Genomic DNA, 24,341 nt, shown 5'->3' with positions numbered 1-24,341 from the left:
ACAGTTATCATTGAAATTACTTGCTACACCATCAGCCTGGGAACTCTATTGTTCCGACATTCAACATACTCAACATATAAGCGGAACTATGGAGGTCAAACAGCTCATCAAATGTACACAGCCTTGCCTAACGAGAGTAACTTTTGTCCCTTTTTCCCAGTTCCCCCATTTTTAATTCATGATTATTAAGTAACTCTGCTTGTTGTGTTCACAAGGTGAGCATCGACTCTGACAGCGAGTCAGATCAACCTCACAAAGTTCGAGTACCTACCATGACAACAGACAAGCTGAAACCAAGCAAGAAGCAGCTTCAGCTTAAAGAGATTGATTTGACCAATCGGGACCCTCGACAGATCAATTGTGACTTGGTAAAGGTATGTTTGAAGCCTCATACAACTTATTTATCTCCATTATCATGTTGGCATAATACCTTACTTTGCTGGCGGATCACGGATGCCGACTTACTTACTTACTTATTTACTTACTTACTTACTTACCACTGTGCACCAGGACCAAGGCTGAACCGAGATAAATCTTCAAGACACCTCCTACTGTTGAAAATTTCTTAAAGTTATATTCTGGAATGGCATCAACCCCAAAGGAACTTGGGTTGATTTGAGAATGAGTTGCATGTACAGTGATGAGAAAAACGTTTGTGAACCCTTTGGAATTTTCTGTATTTCTGCATAAATTTGATCTAAAATGTGATCAGATCTTCATCTAAGTCCTAATAATAGATAAATAGAACCTGAATAAACAAATAGCACAAATAAATCTACTTTTTCATTTATTTATTGAGCAAAATTATTCAATTTATTTGTCGGAAAAAGTATGTGAACCTACCTCTGGTTAACCATCTCAATTAAGGGGGGTAATTACAGTCAGGTGTTTAAATCAATGGGATGACAATCAGGAGTGAGTTTGGGTAGTGCTGCCCTATATAAAAACATAAAATTTGTTCATCACCATCAGTCTGGTCTTCAACACCCAGGTTTGTGGAAGCACGTCACACCCCGATCAAAAGAGATTTCTGAGGACCTCAGAAAAAGAGTTGTTGATGCTCATCGGTTTGGAAATGTTGACAAAACCATTTCTAAAGATGTTGGGCTCCACCAATTCACTGTCAGGCAGAGAGTGTACAAACGGAGGGAATTAAACACCATTGTTACTCTTTCCAGGAGAGGTCGTCCAACCAAAATCACTCCAAGAGCAAGGCGTACAATAAGTCACAAAGAACCCCATGGTAACGTATAAGGATCTGTAGGCTTCTCTTGCATTGGCAAATGTCAGTGTTCATGAGTCCACCATCAGGTAAACATGGAATAAGAATGGTGTGCATGGGAGGATTGCAAGGAGGAAACAACTGCTCTACAAGAAGAACATTGCCACCCATCTCAAATTTGTCGAAGACCACCTGGCTGATCCAGAAGGCTATTGGAAAAACGTTCTGTGGACAGTTGAGTCGAAAGTGGAACTTTTTGGTTTAAATGAGAAACATTATGTTTGTCGAAAACCAAACACTGCATTCCAACATAAGAACCTCATCCTAACCGTGAATCATGGTGGTGGGAGTATCATGGTTTGGGGCTGCTTTGCTGCCTCTGGACCCGGATGGCTTGCCATCATTGACGGAACCCTGAATTCTCGATTGTTCCAGCAAATTCTGCAGGAGAATGTAAGGGGATCCGTCCGTGAGCTGAATCTTAACAGAAAGTGGGCCATGCAGCAAGACAACGATCCTAAACACACGACTAAATCCACAACAGAATGGCTGAAGTAGAACAAATTTCTCATTTTGGAATGGTCAAGTCAAAGTCCAGAACTTAACACAATTGAAATATGGCAGTACCTATAGTGAGCAGTTCATGCAACAAAGCCCACAAATATCTCTGAGTTGAAGCAGTTCTGTAAGGAGTAATGGGCCAAAATCCCTCCAAGCCGATGTGCAGGACCGATCAAAAGTTACGGGAAAAGTTTGGTTGAAGTTATTGCTGCTCAAGGGGGTGCCACCAGTTACTGAATGTAAAGGTTCACATACATTTTGTGACAAAGAAATTGAATGTTGAATCATTTTGCTCCATAAATAAATGGAAAAGTAGTTTTTTGGTGTGCTATTTGTTTAACCAGGTTTTCTTTATCTATTATTAGGACTTCGATGAAGATCTGATCACATTTTAGGTGAAATTTATGCAGAAATACAGAAAATTCTAAAGGGTTCATAAACGTTTTCTCACCACTCAACACCTATGCAGGAAATGTATGAATTAAACCACATACATTAATAGACAGTGTAATTAATGACTTTTTTTTGGTTGCAGCTCAGTCTTGTCCTACTTGGCGACAGCATGAACCATGTACCTGAAGGAAATCAGTGGAATCCATTTTGACAAAAAGGATAATTGGCTACAATGGTCCTCAACAAACTGAGAAATCCCGATTCTTACTATTAACAGTATTACCTTTTAAAGTCATGACTGCATAAACAATTCCCAAATTACACAAAGAAAGCAGGATATAAATGGTTGTCTGAACTTTAAAAAAGAAAATCAATTACTCAATTACCCACCGGTTTATGACTGGAACTTGGAAATGGGGAGTGGGAGGGAGGGTTGGCTATGTCATCTGCATTTTGCTTGTGGACATGAATGATGCCAAGAAATCTATCGAAAAGAATACACCAAGTTACGTGTTGGTTCTGAGGCCGATGTACCATACTTTGTAACAGAGCGTTGGGGCTGCCATAGCAGATTATTGGCAAGGGTTATACTGGCTGGTTTTCCATTGGCTTCCCAGGTGTATGTGTTGGTAGAATGCATAAAATCCATGTTTGGATTGGTTGTCCAATTAGCACTGCTAAAAGTAGGTTGGAGTGCTAGCTATCTACCCTCCACACTTTGACCAACCTTGCTGAGCCTCCTCTGAGTTACATGAGAACCAAGTAGTTTGGCAGTGCTCAACTACGTGACAGACGTCTCTGTGCTTCAACAAACCTCTTTTGACCAGCATTACTTCCACCGCTCAGTGAGTTAGTACCCTCCGATGAGAAGGAACACTCATAACAAATCTCACTACAGCAATTACATTTTGAAGATAATGCTGTTCCAACAAATTAATTTCACACGTAATAAACGATTTCTTCGATATCGAGGAAGAAAATGAGAAAAGGAAATGTTAAAAAAATTGTGGAAAATTCTCGAAAAACTGTTATGGGCTCATTTTAGCCAAACAGGAACTGCAGCTCAAACTTTATAAAGTAAAATTATTTTTTTCAAGTGTAATTGATTTTAATATGATATATTGTGTGGAACCCAATTTCTAATTGGTTCCAAAATGCAACATCATGTTCACAAACCTTGAAGGCTCGTGGGTGTCCTTTATTACTAATGCCATAGCCATAGGCCGAGCATATTGGTATTACTATGAGCCCATCTGTGTCTGTTTGTAGGCAAAACAACTGGACGAGGGCAGCAATAATGACCAAATTTGGCGCTGTGTTTCATATTGTGAATATATTGGACAAGTTAAGCTTTGAGCTCAGAAGGAACTAGAATGGCACTCCGCGTACCTCCGCCAGATTGAACAGTGCACGTTTTGTAGCCGAATGATAAGGCTGGATCTGGATCCGGACCTGAACCAAAATCTAATCGGCTTGTTCTTGTCACCTAACCAACTCATCCACCAGGTTTCGGCCGAATCCGTCCTTAACTCTTTGAGATATCATGCTACCAATCATTTTTTGGCCCCATCTCCAAATGGTGGGAAATCGCTGAGTAAATAAAAGAATTCTCATATCCGGATCCGGAATCGGATCTTCACCAAAATCAAATCCATTCATCCATGTCACACACCAAACTTGTCCCCAAAGTTTTGTCTGAATCCGTATATAACTTCTTCAGGTGGCCTGCTCACGGACAGACACACAGACAGACAGAAAGACAGACAAACACACAAATGCTTTCATCACAATACTCAATGAACTGAACAGAAACAGGAAATCAATATCTTCAGATCAATAGCAGCCACGACCAACAAGCAGAAACAGCTGACACTAAAGTCAGAAGACTGAGTAAATGAGACTAGAGCAAAAAGTGATAGTTTTTTTTTTTTTAAGGTGCCAACAAAGGTACACAAATATTAATACGCACCCAAACTTAGGCATCGTCTCCCCATCCTGCGGTGTGTTCGGGGCCAAATTTATTTTGCACCGATGACCTGCTGATGGGTACCTCGAGCACATGTGCAAAACACGAGGGAAATTGACCAAACAGTTTTCGATCTTGAAGTTGGAGGTCATTCTTAGTCAAATGAAGCGGTAATCAAACTAGAATATGCAATTTTGTGTCCGTTTGCCTGTCTGAACAGGATGCATTCGGCGTTACTTTTCCAAACTTAACCAAACTTGCTAAGGGAACTCAGGGTCACAGAACGGAGGTTACAGAAACTCATTTCCCATTGCCCTCACACTCCCAGTGGTTCTTCCGCCTTGGACAAAAACCTTGTCAAGGTGTATAAACAGTCTATCATGGTGGTTTGTGTGGCATATATTAATAGCTTACAGCATCAATATCTGCACTCATTAAGGGTGTCTACGGGGGGGGGGGGGAGGTTTGACCCTCCCAAAATAGGTATTTGCTCTCTTCTCCGAAACTACACACACAATTTCGATGAAACTTGACCACAACCTTCATCACCCATGATGTACCAAAGTTTTTTCACGGAAATCATAAAAATGAGGGTTTAAAGGGGACTGTGAGGGGTTTGAGTGACTGTTATTCCTGATCCAGGTGAGGTTCAGGACGTGCGGTCCCATTTTTACTTTTGTTGGGGCGAATTCTAATAGTGGGAAAAAGACTGACAGAATAACCGAGAGGTCTGCACACTTGCCTCGAAGCTGTCGAGCCTGGGTTTGAATCCCAACCCAGCTATAAACTGTCATCCAGGTGTTTCACAGGCAGGGTGATTCATCAATGTGTGTGCCATCCCTGGGATGGACATTAAATTGGGTATCCCGTCTACCAGCATGAGTTCGTGGACGTCAAAGATCCCACCATGTCCTTTGCAAAGAGTTGGTGAGCTGTTGGCAAGACGATTGACAAAAATTCCAAATTTCTGCTCCGAATGCTGGGAAGGCAATGGCAAACCACCTAGCACCCGTGTCAAGAGGTTGCTTTTGTAGAACCAATGCTCTGTTGAGAGTATGGAACACATCACATCATAATGAGGGAAGAGAGTGATGAGAATCAATTTATGATACAATCACTAGTCCATGGAACACATCTGTTCATCATAATGAAACTACTGTATACAGGGTGTTCATAAAGTCCTTGTGCAACTTTGAACTTCATTTTTTTGCAAAGTCAAGGCTCATGGAAAAGATAGAAGAACATATAACAAATCAGGAAGCAACAGAACAAAAGGAATAGGAGAGAAGGGAAACACCAACAGCAGGGTTGAAGGACAAAATAGAGGGAGATTTGGGTGAAAAAGGGATGTGGGGAGAAATGTGAACTTGGGGAGGACATACCAAGTGGACAAGATGGATAGAGAAACAAACTCTCAGGAAGGAAAAACTGGACACTTGGAAGGCTAGGGGGTGGGGCTTGGGCGTGGGGCAGTGGTTAACGGAAGCAAAAAACATCCTGGTTTGGATGGGCGATGATTGAGATGGTGGTGAACAGCTGTCTTAAACATCAAAAGGGAAGACTGAGATTGAAGAAAATGTGGAAGTTGATTCCACAGGTTGGAAAAAATAGGAACGAATGAGTAGTAGTGAACGGTGATTCTGGATTTCAGGAGTTTAACCAGAATGGGGTTGATGGTGGATTGTGTGCGATCTGCAGAAGTCTGGGGGAGGGTGTGGGTGGCGACAACAAAGCACGGAAAGAGCAGAGGGTGCAACACCACAAAGTAGATGGTAGAAGACAAAGAGACCACTGACCTGTCTGCGATGACGAAATTATAGGCCACGCTAGTCTCAGCTTCATCGCTGGATATTCCAATAATGTTGAGGGCTTTGGCTTCTATGGCGTAAAGCTGAGCAAGATGTGAGGCAGGGGTGCCAGCCCACAGGGAAGTGCAGTACTCCATCAAGCTATGGATATGAAGGCCTTATAGATGGGCAGGAGTTCAGGTGTGCTGAAGAATGACCTTATACGATGGAGGATGCAAAGTCGGCGGCTGGCTTTGGAGGTCAACTTTGAAATGTTGTTTGCCCAAAAGAGATCATGGCTGATCGTGAGACCCAGGAGTTTGAAAAATTGAACTTCCCCAAGAGGATTTTTTTAAAGAGTCGATAGGGATGAGGTTGGCGTTGCCAGACGGTCCTTACGGAGAGAGATAGTGAGAATGTGAGATTTGTCAGGACTGAAAAACATATTCCAAGTGTTTGACCAGCTTGTGATTCTCTCAAGGTCTGCAGAAAGGAAAAGGCTGTAGCCTGCCTATCTGAAGGATGAGGGATGTCACTGCAGAGGGTTTTGTCATTCACACATAGATAAAGGGGATTTTCCAGAGAGTCATAGAGAACGTTAATGAAGATTAGAATAGGATTGGGCCCAGAACACTGCCTTGCGGCACTCTAGCCTTAACAGGTCAAGACTCGTGGACGTATGACATGATAATCTGACTGATGCTAACATCAAAATAAAGACCAATCACACACACACACACACACACACACACACAATCCACTGGTAAGTACTTACAAAAGCTATTTTATTTGAAGTTATAACCTTAATTTATAAGCAATTTAGTGATTTCCCAACTACCCTGATCATCAGCTGGGCCCCGTTTTTCATCAAGGTTTCAATCCTTTCAGCCCAGAACCTCTCCCAATGGCGGATCCACAACCCCGGTCACAAGTCCACATCGATAGATTACTCAACATCAATGGACCCACAACCTCAAAGTTTTGTCCAGACAGTCAGTCAACAAAGCAATGCAATATGCTTATTCAAACTTATTAAGGGACTGAGAGGTACCCTTTTGAAATCGTTCGGATTATTATTATCATTATTCCATGAAATTTTTTGGTGACCCACAGGCCATATCGTTGATCAGCGGAACTTGAAACTTTGACCAACTATGACATACCACTTGACTTGATGCATATCATAAGGATGACGTCATGAGTTTCATGACCTGGAGGCCATATTGGATTTCATGAAATCCATGAAACTGCACCGCCTCCTTCATTTTTTGATCGATTGAGTTGAAACTTGGTATACAGATAGTCCACCTGAGGGAAAAGAACTCCCTTTGCTCCGATTTTTTTTTTAATTCCAAGATAATTAGTGCGCAGTGGCCAAAATTAAAAAGTGCTGACTCGGTAGTTTTTTTAATTAACACTAAATAATGATTCAATGAATGCTGTATCGACCTCTAGATCAAACCGTTGATCAGAGGAACTTGAAACTTTGACCACCTATAGCATACCACTTGAGTTGATGTATATCCTAGGAATGACATCATAGGTCACGTGACATAGTGCCCATACTGGATTTTATGAAAACCTTCAACATGATGGAAAAAAAAAACCTCTGCACGTTCCACAAAATCATCCTTTACTGAACAAATTCTTGCAAATCTTAGTAGCTGAGATGAAAAGACATTGTAACCCATTTTAATTGGTACATTGCTACATGGAAATGTGCACAAGACTACAGGGAAACTGAAATCGTTAACTTTATGATATACACTTGTAATAAAAACCATTCTGTCTAACTCTAACCAACACAGTACAATTTCATTGAAAATAGTTTGGGAAGATATTAAATTGCACCTGTTTTAAAGGATTGTGCAGTGTTAAATTTTCAAATGCAAGCTCATTTCATGAGAAAAGCCAAGTGTTGGCTTAACGGTTGAAGTAGCTGGCTTAAGATCTTAGGGCCTTAGGTTCTTGTCAAGTCGTAAAATAACAACAGGTGGGTTGACTCCACCTGTCATCCTTCTAAAGTCATAAAATGGGTACCAGTTTACTGGAAACAGGGGGCACTGCATCAGTGGCACAGCTGCACTCCAAGCAATGATGCAACCAGCAGCCACGGGCTGCATATGAAATGACAGTCAAAATTTATGAGACATTTAATTGTTTTTTAATGTCAGCTACATTTCAGGAATTAATTATTTACAAACTTCTCAGATAACAAGTAAAAAAAGACATAAAATGTCATAGCCCCCATTGTTTTAGTAATTTTGCTGGACGGAGTTAATGGGCTGGCCCACATTTACGTACAACGAAAATGGCCGCCAATCTACCAGTCGACCATCTTCGATCAGATCGCAAAATAAAGTGAGAGGCATGTGTATGCCATAATGTACTGTACTTGTGCCAAGTTTGTACAAAATCAGACCGTGCATGTTGGAGAAATGGATTTGGACACGTTTAAGTAACAAAATTACTGCCAGTCGGCCATCTTGGATCTGATGTCGGAAAAAAAAAAATGACGTGCATATGTAAGCCATCATTCGTTATCTGGGTGCCAAGTTTGAACAATATCGGTAAATGCATGTCCGGGAAATGGATGAGGATGCACGCACTCACGCACTCACGCACGCATGGATACGAAAATCGAGAGCAAATCGAAAAGCCCTCGTTTCGAACTAAGTCCAAAGTGGACGAATAAGTTATATCCCACTCAAAAGAAGTTAAGGGTCAAAAATATTTGTGCATATAAATATAAGCTAACAAGCTAAAATGGTGACGACTAATGACAAAATAATTCTTTGATGGCTCAAGAACAGAAAACACAAAACAAAAAAAACTTTTGATTAGACGCTAGTTTATTACCCTGATGAAAAAAGTCATGCACCCCCCCCCCCCCCAAAAATGATGTTCACACAAGTCCCAGAAGCTTCAGTAACTTGGTTTAGCCACCGTTAGCATTCACACATTCTTGACAGCATTGGCGCATGCTGTTCATCAGGCGTTGGAAATAACGTTGAGGGATCGCTTGCCATTGTGCGACTAATTGCTGAGCCAGTTGTCAGAGGTTGACGGCAGGGACGTGATATGATCGAACTCGCCGCCCTAGTTCATCCGACGCATGCTCAATGGGTGACAAGTCGGGTGAATATGTAGGCCAATCCATGTGCTGAACGTTCTGCTGCTGCAGGAAGTCGGTCACCACCCTGGCACGATGAGGTCTTGCGTTGTCATCCTGGAACCAAGCTCCTGGACAATCTACTGCAGAAGTGGAATTAGCAGAGGTTGAACAATCTCGTTGAGATAACGCTGACCAGTCAAATTTCCCTTGACGACGTACAGAGGGGTTCTGTGGTTCATGGATATCCCTGCCCACACCATCACACTTCCTCCTCCACATGGTAGACGTTGAGCAATGTTGAGATCAGCAAATCTCTCTCCTTGACGACGATAAACACGAGCCAGACACGATACAACCTCTGACTCTATCAAGATATCTTGCCAATGCATGCCAAAGTGGTTCTTGCTGCGTGAAAAGCTCCGAGGGGCATCACAATGTGGTCCATGTAAACTGGGGTCTGCCATCTGATAGTTTGAGCTTTTTTTGTAAATGGCCTCATCGGGATAATCTGCCAGCAAGCTTTGTGGGGCCATGCTACCTCATCGTTTTTATCATCGCACATGCCTTGATCTTCTTCCTGGGAGATGGTGTTGTTTAAGGGATTAGTGAGTCCGGGAGGGATAAATTAGTTTCAAAGGGTTTAGAGGGGCAGGAGTTAGAAATTAGATACAGGGATTAGTGGGGCAGTTAGGTTAGGATAGGATAGGGCTGAAGCCGGCCATATGACCTGCTGCCACCACATGTTCCTGACATGAACGTGACATCTGCTTATTTTGCCGGTATCCAATCCTGGTTGCCAGTTCTCTCATTTGCTGGGACTGGCAATTCTATCTGGATGGGAACGGACCCTGCGCCCTGCCAGTCCGAAGGGAGTTGAAGCTCATTGCTCCCTCAGTTTGGAGAAATCAAGATGGAGAGAAAAGGAAGGACTAAAAAAAAAAAAAGTTTGATGCAGACCATGACTGGCACACCACACGTGATGATCACTGCAGCTGGAGCAAAGACTTGCCATGCAGTTCCAGAGAGGATCAAGGTGGTCATGGCAATGCTTACAGACCAATTGGGAAGAAGTTGAATACATGAAGAAGTCAAAGACCCTGTGGATCTAATTCACATGTCTCCTGGCATCATTGCATCCCTAAAGTTTGCATTGACCTGAAGACTGCTCACCAGAAGGGAGATGATGCATTTGTCACCTTTTGGAAGCACCGACTGCAGCGAATTGAGAATGACCTCAACTACACATTAAGGAAAATGAAGTTTAAATCATTCACTGATGCAATGAGCAAAGCGACAACAGAGAGGAAGGGTAAAGACGTCAGTTTGAAAAGTGACCAGAAACTTCATGCCAGACTTGTCATCATAGGCAGAGGCAACAAAATTGATGTCATATCGTTTGAGTCCACTTCCACTAGCTATCGCTACACACAGTGGATGCCTTGTAAAGACTAAGAAGGCAAGGCTGCTGCTTTACATTGAATTGGCCACTGAAGCATCACCAAAGTTCGAGATACCAAGTGGGAGTGTTTGGATTGTAGATGGGAAGCTCGGTGCCGCAACAAGTGAGCCCAAAGTACATGCCACAGAACATCAGTCAACTTGCTGACAAGAATCTCCACCTATTGTTGAATTTTGCTTGCACTTGTGATTCAACTACAGGACACTTTGTGACAAACAGATGTCCGGCTGTCAGCATCAAAAATGAGAGGGCAAACGAAGAGCGGCAAGCAGCTCCAAAGAAAATCAAGATTGAAAAGCCAGACCAACCAATCCCAAAACAGTGGAAAAAGTTTCTGCCACATAGTTACACAAGGAGCAGTTGGTTAAGTGCCAGTTTGAGATGTAGAGCAAGTGCGATGTTGGAAGACTGAAAGGTGTGACAGTAACCATGGCTCATGGGGAACTCTTCCCTGCAATCATTCCGCAAGATGGAATGGTTCTTTTAAAAGACAATGAAGAGCTGCACTGTTTGCACGAAGAAGCGGACACGAGGATGTTCTTACATCCCAGTGACATTTCCAAATCCGGTGGCAACAGTATCATCATCATGAGTCCTGCACAGATGTGTTTGTCATCGGCATCGCATTAACATCGGCATTAAATGGTAAAAATAAACTCCCTCACTCTGTTCAATCCCATTCTTCCCTCCAGGCCTTCAAAGCAGCTGTTCAACACCACCTCTTATCATCCCCCATCCAAATCCTCGATCTTTTTCACCCCCGTTGATCCGCCCCAAACCCACCTCCTTCAAATTCCCTGCTTTCCTTCCTGAAAGTCCCTGTGATGTCCATCTTGTATACCCCCATGTTCCCTGCCCCATCCCTCTCCCTTCCACAGATCTCCTAATATCGGTTCCCCACTGTTTTGTCCTTCCCACTCTCACTCTTCTTGTCTCACGCCCCCCTTGCTGTGTATTGTGTGTTAGCTCTCATACGAGCCTCGACAAGGTATACAAAAAAAAAAGTCTTAGCTGCTCCCAGCTCTATTTTCACACTTGGAAAGATGAGAATCTGTGGCTTATTCATCTCCAGGCTATTGTGCATCATCTTGGAGATGACATAACCAAGTCACAAGTATGTATCCACTGATTCATTGGATGTGACTGTCAGTTCATTTAATGGTAAAGGCGAGACAAAGGTTATCAAACTGCTGATGGACAACCAAACACTGTGTTCAGCATTTCAATCTCTAGGAGAATCGTTCACAGTAACTGAAGACATGGTGTCAGACCTGGAAGTCTTTGTCTGCAAACTCTATACTCAGGAATACTCAAACGTGAATGATGCCAGATATGCAACGTTCTAATTGGGGACTATGGCAGAGAATGTTTTGTCACCAATTTCAGATTCCTTGCATAAGCATATTCAGCAGGCCAATTTCCAAGTCGCCATTTACAAGCATAGCTTAGAACAGCACCCACATATTCCAGCTCCTGTTGGACAGGGATGGAAGCTGATAAATGATGCAATTGATGCCCTGGGAATTGACTGAATGCAGATGCAATCAGCTCAAAAAAACATCCTTGAACATTCATCCCATGCGTGCAAGAAGTCGAAGTGCAGAGTCGGTGAGGCAGATGACAAATGCTGCGTGTCTTTAGGCATTCTGTGCACAGAACTTTGATCGTGTCCGACATGTGAGAATAAAGATCTCCCAACTTCCGCTGATGACGATGATGTGGACAGTGAGCCTGAGGACACGGGTGGAGGAGATGATGGGCTAGACTAGTTGAAGGTGACGACTTTCAAGAAGTCATCTTTCACATAATGTGGACTGTAAGTAGATGCAGTAGATGCACCACATTAAAACTGGTGCCATTGTGCATGTTTGTGTTGGCATCCATCAGGATTGGGCAACCAAAATTTTCATGTAAACAAAAATGACACAACAAATTTTGGGCATGAAGTGTGGGCTAACATGCAACTTCTGAAAGTGGGATAAGTTATAATAATTATTAGGCATGTGTTAGCTACACTTTAAACAATATTTCATCCTCTGCCAAGGAGTGGACCACAAGAATCAACATCTGAAGGCAAGGGCATATCATCACCAGTCTGCGGCTGGCTTTGGACACCAGCTTTGCTCTGTGGTCAACCCAGGAGACCTCATAGCTGATGGAGGCCTATAAGTTCAAGAGACTGAACCTCTTCCAGTGGATGACCAAGGAGATAGATATGTGCACTCCTTTGATGATCATTCTGAAGCCATAGGGTGAGGCTGTTAGATTTCCTAGGATTGAAGGACGTGTTCCATCTGTCAGACCAGAGTCTAATCAGTTACAGATCAGCAGAGAGAAAGATCAGCAGATGTCACGCAGCTGCTGTCTGACTAGCACAGAGGGGTGGGGGTACCACACTAAACAATGTGGAGTCATCTGCGAAAAGGAAGAGGATTCTTCAGAGAAATGGAGGGATCATTGATATGGATGATGAACAATACTGGGCCCAAAACACTGCCTTGAGGAACTTTGCCCTCCACTGGGAGAGGGCAGGAGAGTGTTCCATTTATGGAAATACGTTGACTGTGTTGGTGGAGTAAGTCAGAAATACAGGAATTAAGGCAGCCTTCTACGTCACAGGTAGAGAGCTTGGCAAGCAAAGCAGGATGCTAGAATGTCCGAGATATGTCGAGGAAGGTGGTCCAAACTTCCTTTTTGAGACCGAGGGCATACAGACATTGCTGAGACAGAAACAGAAGCATGTCCAGAGTTGAGTGACTGGGACAGAATCCAACCTGATGGTCAGAGATCAGCCTGTTCGAAAGCAGGAGTTATTTGACATTGGAAACAATGATGGATTGCATGACTTCACTTGTAATTGTAAGCAAGCTCACTGGCTGATCGTTGACTCGGAAGCAAGCTCACTCACATGATGGTGGGAGTGGGGGGGGAGGGGGGAGGATGACAGAATGAGATGGTTGGCGAAGGGGAATGGGACACACGGTGGAAGGAAGGGGAGTGGGATGCATGATGTATGAGGGGGGAGGGAGCAGGATGCGCAGCGGGGTGGAAGTGGAGCATGGTGTGTGGTGTGGAGGGAGAGGGAGAGAGATGTGTGGTGGGGGTGGGGAGGTGAGCGGGACACGTGGCGGGAAGGATGGGGAGTGAAATGTGTGGCCGGGAGAGAAAAGGAGGGGAGCACAATGCACGATGCGGGGGGCGTGGGAGTGGGCCGCATGGTGGCGTGACACGGAGTGGCACACCAGGGACAGAAAAGGGGAGTGGGTTGCATGATGGGTGAGGGAGCGGGATGCACAGCAGGGTGGGAAGGGGGCAGGACATGTGACATCGAGTGGGAGGGAGAGGGATTCGTGGTGGGGGGGGGGTCAGGAGGTGCGAAGGACACATGGCGGGGTGGGTGGGGAGCGAGATGCGGGGCGGAGCAGGAGGGGAGCAGGACACGTGGTGGGGATAATGAGAGTGGGACACATGTCAGGGGAAAGGGGAGTGGGATGCATGACAAGGGGAACGGGAGTGGGGCATGTGGCAAAGGGGGGGTGGGCAGGGGAATGCATGGCAGGGGGAAGGGTAACGGGAGTGGGCAGGGGGATGCGTGGCAGGGGGAAGGGTAACGGGATGTGTGGCAGACACACAGCAGGGAGTGTGGAATGTGCACAGCTGTGGGTGTGAGACAAATGAGGGGTGGTAACTGGGAACCATTAATGGTTATGCGCTGGCATTCTCTGCAGATGGGATTTCTCATGATCCCTAATTCTGATAAATGAAGACAGACATCACGAAGGAGATGAAATGAAGGGTTATTGAATGCATAGAGGAAAGTCGTGCTGTCGTTTTTGAGGGACGGTCGATGGACGTTTGCGTGATCGACAGATTTGGAAAATAAATTGTGTGAAGAAGAAGAGGAATGGATCAAGATGGCGAAGAAGAAAACGTGTGGAGTTCATGATGCACAGGTTCGGAAAATGAAAATTCTTGAACGTTATTTAAAAGCTTTTAAAGTAAAGAGCAAATTTGTTTTAGTAGGAGGTATTGAGAATGAAAGATATAAAAGAATAAGTGAAGAAATGAAATTAGAGTCAGAATTAGAGTTGGTGATTTATTTGTGTTGCCCAAAAAAAAATTGTAAAGAAGACGAGCGACAACATAAAGTCAAGAAGCATGAAACGAGAATACCAGGGACAAACGAAACCTTATGAGGCATGTATCAGTCTTAAGACGATGAGGTACGGAGGTCTGGTTTATAGTTGAGGCCTTGGGAGTTTGGGTCAACAAATGAACTCGGATTGGACAATACACACCAAATAAGGTTCGGATAAGACATGGAAATGGCTCCAAAATGCAATTAACGACACAGGGATGAAATGATAACAGTAAAACAGGACAGCTCTGGTGTGGAATTCTTCACTTTGATGAGCTTCAAGGAAGGAAGTAACAGCCAAGATCTTCAGCAAGCTCAGACCCAGAACCAGGAATTTATTTCAAACCCAGAACCAGGGATTTATTTCAAACACAGAACCAGAGATTTATTTCAGACCCAGAACCAGAGATTTATTTCAGACCCAGAACCAGAGATTTATTTCAGACCCAGAACCAGAGATTTCTTTCAGACCCAGAACCAGAGATTTATTTCAGACCCAGAACCAGAGATTTATCTCAGACCCAGAACCAGAGATTTATTTCAGACCCAGAACCAGAGATTTATTTCAGACCCAGAACCAGAGATTTATTTCAGACCCAGAACCAGAGATTTATTTCAGACCCAGAACCAGAGATTTATTTCAGACCCAGAACCAGAGATTTATTTCAGACCCAGAACCAGAGATTTATTTCAGACCCAGAACCAGAGATTTATTTCAGACCCAGAACCAGAGATTTATTTCAGACCCAGAACCAGAGATTTATTTCAGACCCAGAACCAGAGATTTATTTCAGACCCAGAACCAGAGATTTATTTCAGACCCAGAACCAGAGATTTCTTTCAGACCCAGAACCAGAGATTTATTTCAGACCCAGAACCAGAGATTTATTTCAGACCCAGAACCAGAGATTTATTTCAGACCCAGAACCAGAGATTTATTTCAGACCCAGAACCAGAGATTTATTTCAGACCCAGAACCAGAGATTTATTTCAGACCCAGAACCAGAGATTTATTTCAGACCCAGAACCAGAGATTTATTTCAGACCCAGAACCAGAGATTTATTTCAGACCCAGAACCAGAGATTTATTTCAGACCCAGAACCAGAGATTTATTTCAGACCCAGAACCAGAGATTTATTTCAGACCCAGAACCAGAGATTTATTTCAGACCCAGAACCAGAGATTTATTTCAGACCCAGAACCAGAGATTTATTTCAGACTCCGAACCAGACATTTATTTCAGACCCAGAACCAGAGATTTATTTCACACCCAGAACCAGAGATTTATTTCAGACCCAGAACCAGAGATTTATTTCAGACCCAGAACCAGAGATTTATTTCAGACCCAGAACCAGAGATTTATTTCAGACCCAGAACCAGAGATTTATTTCAGACCCAGAACCAGAGATTTATTTCAGACCCAGAACCAGAGATTTATTTCAGACCCAGAACCAGAGATTTATTTCAGACCCAGAACCAGAGATTTATTTCAGACCCAGAACCAGAGATTTATTTCAGACCCAGAACCAGAGATTTATTTCAGACCCAGAACCAGAGATTTATTTCAGACCCAGAACCAGAGATTTATTTCAGACCCAGAACCAGAGATTTATTTCAGACCCAGAACCAGAGATTTATTTCAGACCCAGAACCAGAGATTTCTTTCAGACCCAGAACCAGAGATTTATTTCAGACCCAGAACCAGAGATTTATTTCAGACCCAGAACCAGAGATTTATTTCAGACCCAGAACCAGAGATTTATTTCAGACCCAGAACCAGAGATTTATTTCAGACCCAGAACCAGAGATTTATTTCAGACCCAGAACCAGAGATTTATTTCAGACCCAGAACCAGAGATTTATTTCAGACCCAGAACCAGAGATTTATTTCAGACCCAGAACCAGAGATTTATTTCAGACCCAGAACCAGAGATTTATTTCAGACCCAGAACCAGAGATTTATTTCAGACCCAGAACCAGAGATTTATCTCAGACCCAGAACCAGAGATTTATCTCAGACCCAGAACCAGAGATTTATTTCAGACCCAGAACCAGAGATTTATTTCAGACCCAGAACCAGAGATTTATCTCAGACCCAGAACCAGAGATTTATTTCAGACCCAGAACCAGAGATTTATTTCAGACCCAGAACCAGAGATTTATTTCAGACCCAGAACCAGAGATTTATTTCAGACCCAGAACCAGAGATTTATTTCAGACCCAGAACCAGAGATTTATTTCAGACCCAGAACCAGAGATTTATTTCAGACCCAGAACCAGAGATTTATTTCAGACCCAGAACCAGAGATTTATTTCAGACCCAGAACCAGAGATTTCTTTCAGACCCAGAACCAGAGATTTATTTCAGACCCAGAACCAGAGATTTATTTCAGACCCAGAACCAGAGATTTATTTCAGACCCAGAACCAGAGATTTCTTTCAGACCCAGAACCAGAGATTTCTTTCAGACCCAGAACCAGAGATTTATTTCAGACCCAGAACCAGAGATTTATCTCAGACCCAGAACCAGAGATTTATTTCAGACCCAGAACCAGAGATTTATTTCAGACCCAGAACCAGAGATTTCTTTCAGACCCAGAACCAGAGATTTATTTCAGACCCAGAACCAGAGATTTATTTCAGACCCAGAACCAGAGATTTATTTCAGACCCAGAACCAGAGATTTATCTCAGACCCAGAACCAGAGATTTATCTCAGACCCAGAACCAGAGATTTATCTCAGACCCAGAACCAGAGATTTATTTCAGACCCAGAACCAGAGATTTATTTCAGACCCAGAACCAGAGATTTCTTTCAGACCCAGAACCAGAGATTTCTTTCAGACCCAGAACCAGAGACTCTCGCCAGGGCTTGTTTTGTTTGGTGTTTGTGTAGTTTTGTGTGGTGTATTTTGTGTGGCGTTTCTGTACTCTTGTGTTACGTAATTAATGAGACATAATTAGAACTGCCACTTTATAACTGCTGGCAGTGATGACCGGGTACCAACGCATCCCGCTTTGATGGATCCCTGCTTCGATTGGACACCCGTCCTTGATCCAGGAAGTTATTTTATTATTATTCATTTGAATTTATCATGGCATTAAAATAAATTCAATTCAAATCAAATGGAAGACCGAATAGGAACAGTCCTGCATTGGAGACATCAGAAGGAACCCAAACAAGCAAAATGAAAAGATGAAGTCATCAGCAGGAACCTGGTTAGGATTTGCATTTCAGCTGCTACTCCTCTACCCTCAAACCCATCCAGGGACAACCAAGTGAGCCTTCTTCAAAAAAATATTTAAAAATTCAAAAAAGAACCCAGATCAAAAAATCAAATAATTCTGGCTGCCAGACCATGTGTCCCATCAAGTTGAAATTTCAAACCTGTAATTCACATCAATACGAGATCATAATTGTAAAGTTTCGTGTCTGTTGATTAACTGGTTCAAGAGAAAATTTACTTAAGATTTTTCTTCAATCCAATATGGCTGCCAAACCATGTGACCTGTCAATTATTCCTTAACAAACTTGTACACCCATGGCTTGGGGAATATTTTTGTAGTTTCCCTTTGATCTGTCCAGCCATTCTGGAGAAGAAGATTTTTTATAGTTTGAAGGGTTAAATTCAATATGGTTGCCAAGCCATGTGACCTATGACGTCAAATGTGTGAACCTTTTGTTCCTCGTGGATAGGTGGTCATACGTGTAAATCTTTGCCTCCATCTGTTCAGCCACTTCAGAGAAGAAGATTTTTGAAGGTTTATTTTGTTTTTTAACTATATGGCTGGAGAATCACGTGTCTGATGACGTCATCATTTTTTTTTTTTGTGGACCATTTTATCCCTAGATGACCCTCAAAAATTTTCATACCGATCAGATGCAGCATTCTTCATATGCAATTATGACATCATAACATTCCTCATCAGTAGTCACACCTATGGTGAAAATTTCGCCTCAATCCGACACGCAGTTGTGGAGAAAAACACGAAAGTTCTGTGCGGACAAACAAACAAACCAACAGACAGACAGACAAATAATCAAACAAACTAGCAAACAGATCCAAATGCAATACCCTCTCCTTTGGCGAGGCTAATAAAATATCTACATGAATGGAAGAGAAAGTTAAAGGGTCAAAAGACAACACAATGACAATGTGGCAACAGTTGAACAGTCAAGACAACAATAAACTCAGAGGAAAAAAACTAAGAGAGGAGAGGAGAGGAAGCATTGTCAGCTGTAAGTAAGAGGGTTGCCTTATGAAGGATTAATGGGGGTGTAAAATAGAATGGGTAGGGATGGGGGATGACAGTAGATGGAATGTACCATGTACCCTGGAGGGAAGAATGCGATTGAACAGCTTATCGCATGGACAGCCCTCACCCAAGACTACAAGCAATGTTTAGCAGGAAGACCGAGCATGCTCTAACTCGAAGATGGCTGACTTCTGGCCAAATTTTATGAAGATGACCTTTGACGTCATATGTGTGAACGTCATCTGATAACATGCCAGATATTCTTCAGTGTAATTAGCCAAATTCAGACTGCCAGGGTTAATCAAACAGGCTGGAAAAGTTTTTGCTCAGGAAGCATGGCAGGCATATATGCACGTGGGCCTTAGATAAATAAATACGCAATTTAATAACAGCACGAGAAAAAACAATAACGGCAATCCCAGATGATGACAATGAAGAAATTGGAATGAAGTCGATGGCGTGCCGTCGCAAACCCCCCATGCTTGCCACCAAAAGCAAAGTTGAAAGATGGCAAAAAAGTTCCACCGGGAATGACCCAATATCAAATGTAGAGTTAAAAAAATTTCCGATTTGACCCCTGTGACCCTTGTGACCTCAAGTCCCCATCCCCTGGGGCATGAACTGAAGGTGAAATCCAATATGTGTATATATATATATATATATATATATATATATATATATATATATATATATATATATATATATATATATATATATATATACACACATATATATATATTTTTTTTTATTATTTTTTTTTTTTTACATATTTCATGCGTCCCCAAATGTTGATGCATATACAAAGTTTCATTAATAAAAGTTTTAAAATGTCACCGTAATTGCATTTTTTGGCATTTGACCTTTGACCTTGCCCTGAGGGGGGGGTGAGGGGGGTCTGCCAGAAATGATGCTGCTCTTACACCTTGGTGCCATGTGGTGATCATAACTACTGAGTTTGATGAATTTCGACACAATGTTTAGGAGGAGATAGTGTGACAAACGGACAGACAGGACAAACAGATGGACGGAGAGACAGACAGATTGAGTCGATAACAATACTCCCCCCCCTCCATTTTTTTTCAAAAAGTGTAGGGAGAATAAAAACACTTAACAGTACAGGAAAACTAAAACCATTTTCCCGAGGGCTCCACACACAAAACGAGCATCCACCCCAAAAAAGTGGGTGAGATTGAGAATGTGCTTGCAGGAAAGACTGTCCCAGGTTGTGTGAGCAGCAGTGGTTCGTACAAGAGAACTTGCTGTGAGCTCCACCAGCCATGCAGCCAACAGGAGAGTGTCCCCTCCCTCATGTCTGTCTCTGACTGTTCATCCATCATTCTCTCTTCTCTCTCCGACTGACAACCACCTGCTTCTCCCTTCTCTCTCACAGCCATGAGCACCCCCCCCTCCATCGAACCCTTCTCTACCTCCCTCACCCATCCACTCATTCTCCACCCATCAACCCCTTCTCCATCTCCCCTCCATCCGGTCCTTCTCCAATTCCCCCGTCACTAAGATGTTGATGTCAGCCCTCCACACCAAACACAGGCTGTCCCCACGCCTAGCGACAGCATCATGACCCAATCAGACGGCGCCAACTCTGAACAGATTAGTCACATGATGGCGTCAAAATAGTGCTTCCCTCTTGCCCAGCTCCTGTCCGGTTCAACGCTGGGGGAGAAAAGGACGAGACACTCCCAGACACTAAAGCTTACAACATGAGACGACCTATCCCTATCCACAGCACCTCAATACAGGGTAGAGAAGTGCTTTAAGCTACACGAACACAAACGGTCTATTCGTGCAGGAAGCACGTAGGCCTCTAGGAACCCACACGTTCTAAGACGCAGTGAAGTTACTGTCTAATCTGAACTCACATCTTTGTCACACACACACACTTTGGTGATGGTATCTCTGCTAGAACAACACAAAATTAATGAAACAGTCAGTGCAACAAAATTCGATATCAGCATTCGTCAGCAGACACCAAGCCCCGTCATTTGATAAGGAAGCGGATGTTACGTCCTGTCACGAAGTGAATGAAGAGCTCGTCTGTTTGCGCATCCAATGGAGGATTCCTATAGCAACCGCACAACCAGCAACATGTCCAAGCCTGTATGCTGAGCAGTCGAGCTATGCAGTGGTTTTATGTGGGGGGGTTGGATCAGTAGAGTAAAATAACACCAGCAATGATGTCGTTGTGGAAATAGCACTTACTGACCATGCCAGGCCATACTACGCAGTGTCAGCCTAACTGATACTTCCCTTGAGGACTGACAAATGTTCTGACTTCTGAGACCCTCCTACAAACGAGTAGCGTCCATATACAAGGCGGAGCATTGTGCAAAGAAAATGTGATCTGCTTTCAGCAACCACCTGTTGGTGTTTTTTTTTTTTGTAGTAGGAGACCACCCTCCTCCAATCCTCCTTTTTCTTCCTTCTTTCCTCCAAATCTCCATTTGGTGTGTACATACAATGTGTATTCGTGTTCTGCTGTTCTGCTCGAAGACAGTTCGAGTACTGATCAAGCACTTTCTTGGTTTTCCGTTGCCTTCCCAGCAGTGGTTAGGGCAGGAATTTGGAATTCGTTCATGGTCTTGGCGATGGCTCGCCGGCTCTTCGCGAAGGACGGTGTGGGATGTTCAACTTCCACCGACTAATGCTGGCAGACGGGACGTCCGGTTGAACGTCCATCCGATGGACGGCACACACATTGATGAACCACCCAGCATGTAAAGCATCGGGATGACAGTTTATAGTTGGGTACATATTCTATGTATACATCAAATTCAGAAAAAATATTGAGGTCCGACTGTTACCATCAGTTCCCCCCTTAATAGTCTGCAATGCTTCACCACAACAATCCTTTGCATTGTCTCTGTGTCCAGGTGGACTTTGAAGACGTGATTGGTGAACCAGATGGCACACACACACTGGACAGTGTGTGGAAAGGCAGCTTTACCACTTTCACCATCACCAAGTACTGGTGTTACCGCATCCTATCCACCATATGTGGAATTCCCTGCGCCTTCCTTTGGGGATTCTGCTTCGCTTGTGTGTCGTGTTTCCACATCTGGGCTGTCGTCCCATGCCTCAAAGCATACCTCATCGAGATCCAGTGCCTGAGCCAGTCGTACTCGCTTTTCATCCGTACTTTCTGCGATCCACTTTTTGAGGCCGCGGGGAAGTTGTGCGGAGGCATTAGGGTAGCTTTGCGCAAAGAGGTCTAGTGCCGGTGCTTCAGTCCAATACACCTTGTCCAATGCAGTAAGGGTGCACAGCACTTTTCTGGAAAAGTTATGCAATGAGAAACATGCCCTATGTCTTGCGGCTGTACCTTATTCCAAATAAAAGTGGCCATTATGGGTCAGGTGCCTGCATAAAGGTTATTAACTATTAACAAAACTGGTTACGTTTTGGCAATGACAAAATCCAGTGACCACATAACAATCTTGTATGAACATATACGATTTCTACGAAATGATGCACATCCATCCTTGTGGATCTTTTTTTGACAAATGCTCATTATGAACAGGATGAGTCCTCAAGTTTGAAGCAAGCACTACGTGTCCTCAATCCTTGTGTCACAGTTGCCTAGTAGTAAATGTCAAGCAGTACAAAAAAGGAAACGTTCAATAGTCCCTTTGTGATCTGTCAGCTTCATGTCATAAAACACTTGTAAGTTGTAATTACACTGAAGGTTTCTTTTTGCTCTGCATGCTCGCATGAAATGTCTTCTATTTTTAAAGCCTCTGCCCAGAGCCTTTTACAGGCAAGCCTGGCTAATAATATTGTCACAGGACCTCGGGCCCAGGCAGTGCGATTGACAAAGGACTACTCGTTCGTCTACCAGTCAAAAGAGGTCGGACAATACAAGTGAAGCCAGACAAATAAATTGGCTCTTTGGCCCACCATAACTGTGCCATACCCACGTCTACAATTTGCTTCATGTAGGTCCAATTTAAAAACTTTCGCAACGCATAAACCTCAAGGATACATTGCAGTAGTTTAACATGAAATGTTACAAAAAGTAAACATGTTTGAGTCCATTTTAAAAGTCCAGTTTTTAATTGCCTGTCTATTATTATTATCATTATTATTATTGTTATTATTATTATATACTAGTGCGTGCCCGTACGTGCAAAAAAATATAAAAAATCAAAATAAATCTTATCTGTGACGTCATATTGTGACGTCATAGCACCGTGTCCTGTCATTGGTTCGGTGAATAAATGGCCATAACTTGGGAAACACTTGGGAAACAGCTGAAACGGATGAAGAAGAACGATATCAAACCTTGAAAAGGCACATGCTCAGGTCCCCAGCGTCAATTGTGACGTCATATAAACGAAGAAGAAGAAGAATTGTGACGTCGATTGTGATGTCATAGCACCGCGTCCTGTCATTGGTTTGGTAAATAAATGGCCATAACTTGGGAAACACTTGGGAAACAGCTGAAACGGATGAAGAGGAACGATATCAAACCTTGAAAAGGCATATACTCAGGTCCCCAGCGTCAATTGTGACGTCATATCGAACGAAGAAGAAGAATAATTGTGACGTCGATTGTGACGTCATAGCACCGCGTCCTGTCATTGGTTTGGTAAATAAATGTCCATAACTTGGGAACCACTTGTCCGATTAATATCAAATCTGGAAAATGCACATCCACAGGGCCCCAGCATTATACCTGGCAAGTTTCAATTAGATCGGACCAGTGGTTGTCGAGAAACAGCGGTCGCAGACACACAGAGATTGCTGGAATTATAGATAAGTTATTTATGTATGAAATGATCCTGGGAACGTTTCAGGTGCTCGGTTTGGTGCCAAAATACATGTCTTTGCACACCGTTCTCTTCCCAATATGTCATCTACACTTTTATGTAATACTAGTAATACCTGCTCACTCCTGGTGTGAAATATGGTATCGTGAATCACTTACTAAAGGATAAGAGAAGAAAGTGGAAGACCACGTATGTTTTTATCAGAAAATACACGCAGTCCATACGGTATACATGCTTACAGAGAATTGGCATCTTTTCGAATGAAGTGTGATAATTACCCTGCGCTCTCGAAGCGAAAAAGCAGGGTTAAGCGATCGGTAGCATACGTACGTATGGCGTACGTCATGTATCTACACTTTGTGAAGAGAGTACATAGAAAACCATTCAGCGGAGGAAATTGAAACTTTACCACATGTTACATGACCATGTCATGTAGCGGTCACTCTTTGGAGGTCAACATAGACCAACGGTGAACATTCGCCAATTTTCTAAAAACCCTTCATTTTCATCCGATTGACTTGAAATTTGAAAAGAATTTGCAAATCAGGTAACCAAATTCAAGCAGCAACTATTTGTGAGGTCATCATCAACAAAAAGAGAAAACAGGCCATATTTTACAGAATTGTCAATTTTCATCCGACTGACTTGAAATTTCAACA

The 24,341-nt window shown here is 43.0% G+C and overlaps 1 protein-coding gene across 1 annotated transcript in view; it reads left to right on the top strand.

The window, feature by feature from the left end:
• Window positions 1–22,947, top strand: part of LOC147033204 (caveolin-3-like) — a 42,471-nt gene extending 19,524 nt beyond the window's left edge. Inside the window, exons 2-3 of the mRNA XM_085871365.1 lie at window positions 216–374; window positions 21,787–22,947. Of these exons, the coding sequence (XP_085727491.1) occupies window positions 216–374; window positions 21,787–22,128 (501 nt within the window). The 3' untranslated portion in view covers window positions 22,129–22,947. The remainder of the gene's footprint in view (window positions 1–215; window positions 375–21,786) is intronic.
• The last annotated feature ends 1,394 nt before the right edge of the window (window positions 22,948–24,341 follow it).

Source organism: Eptatretus burgeri, chromosome 2, assembly GCF_056783735.1.
Source record: "Eptatretus burgeri isolate ZD-2024b chromosome 2, Ebu_testis_v1, whole genome shotgun sequence".
NCBI lineage: Eukaryota > Metazoa > Chordata > Myxini > Myxiniformes > Myxinidae > Eptatretus > Eptatretus burgeri.
This window is presented reverse-complemented; position numbering and strand designations above follow the sequence as displayed.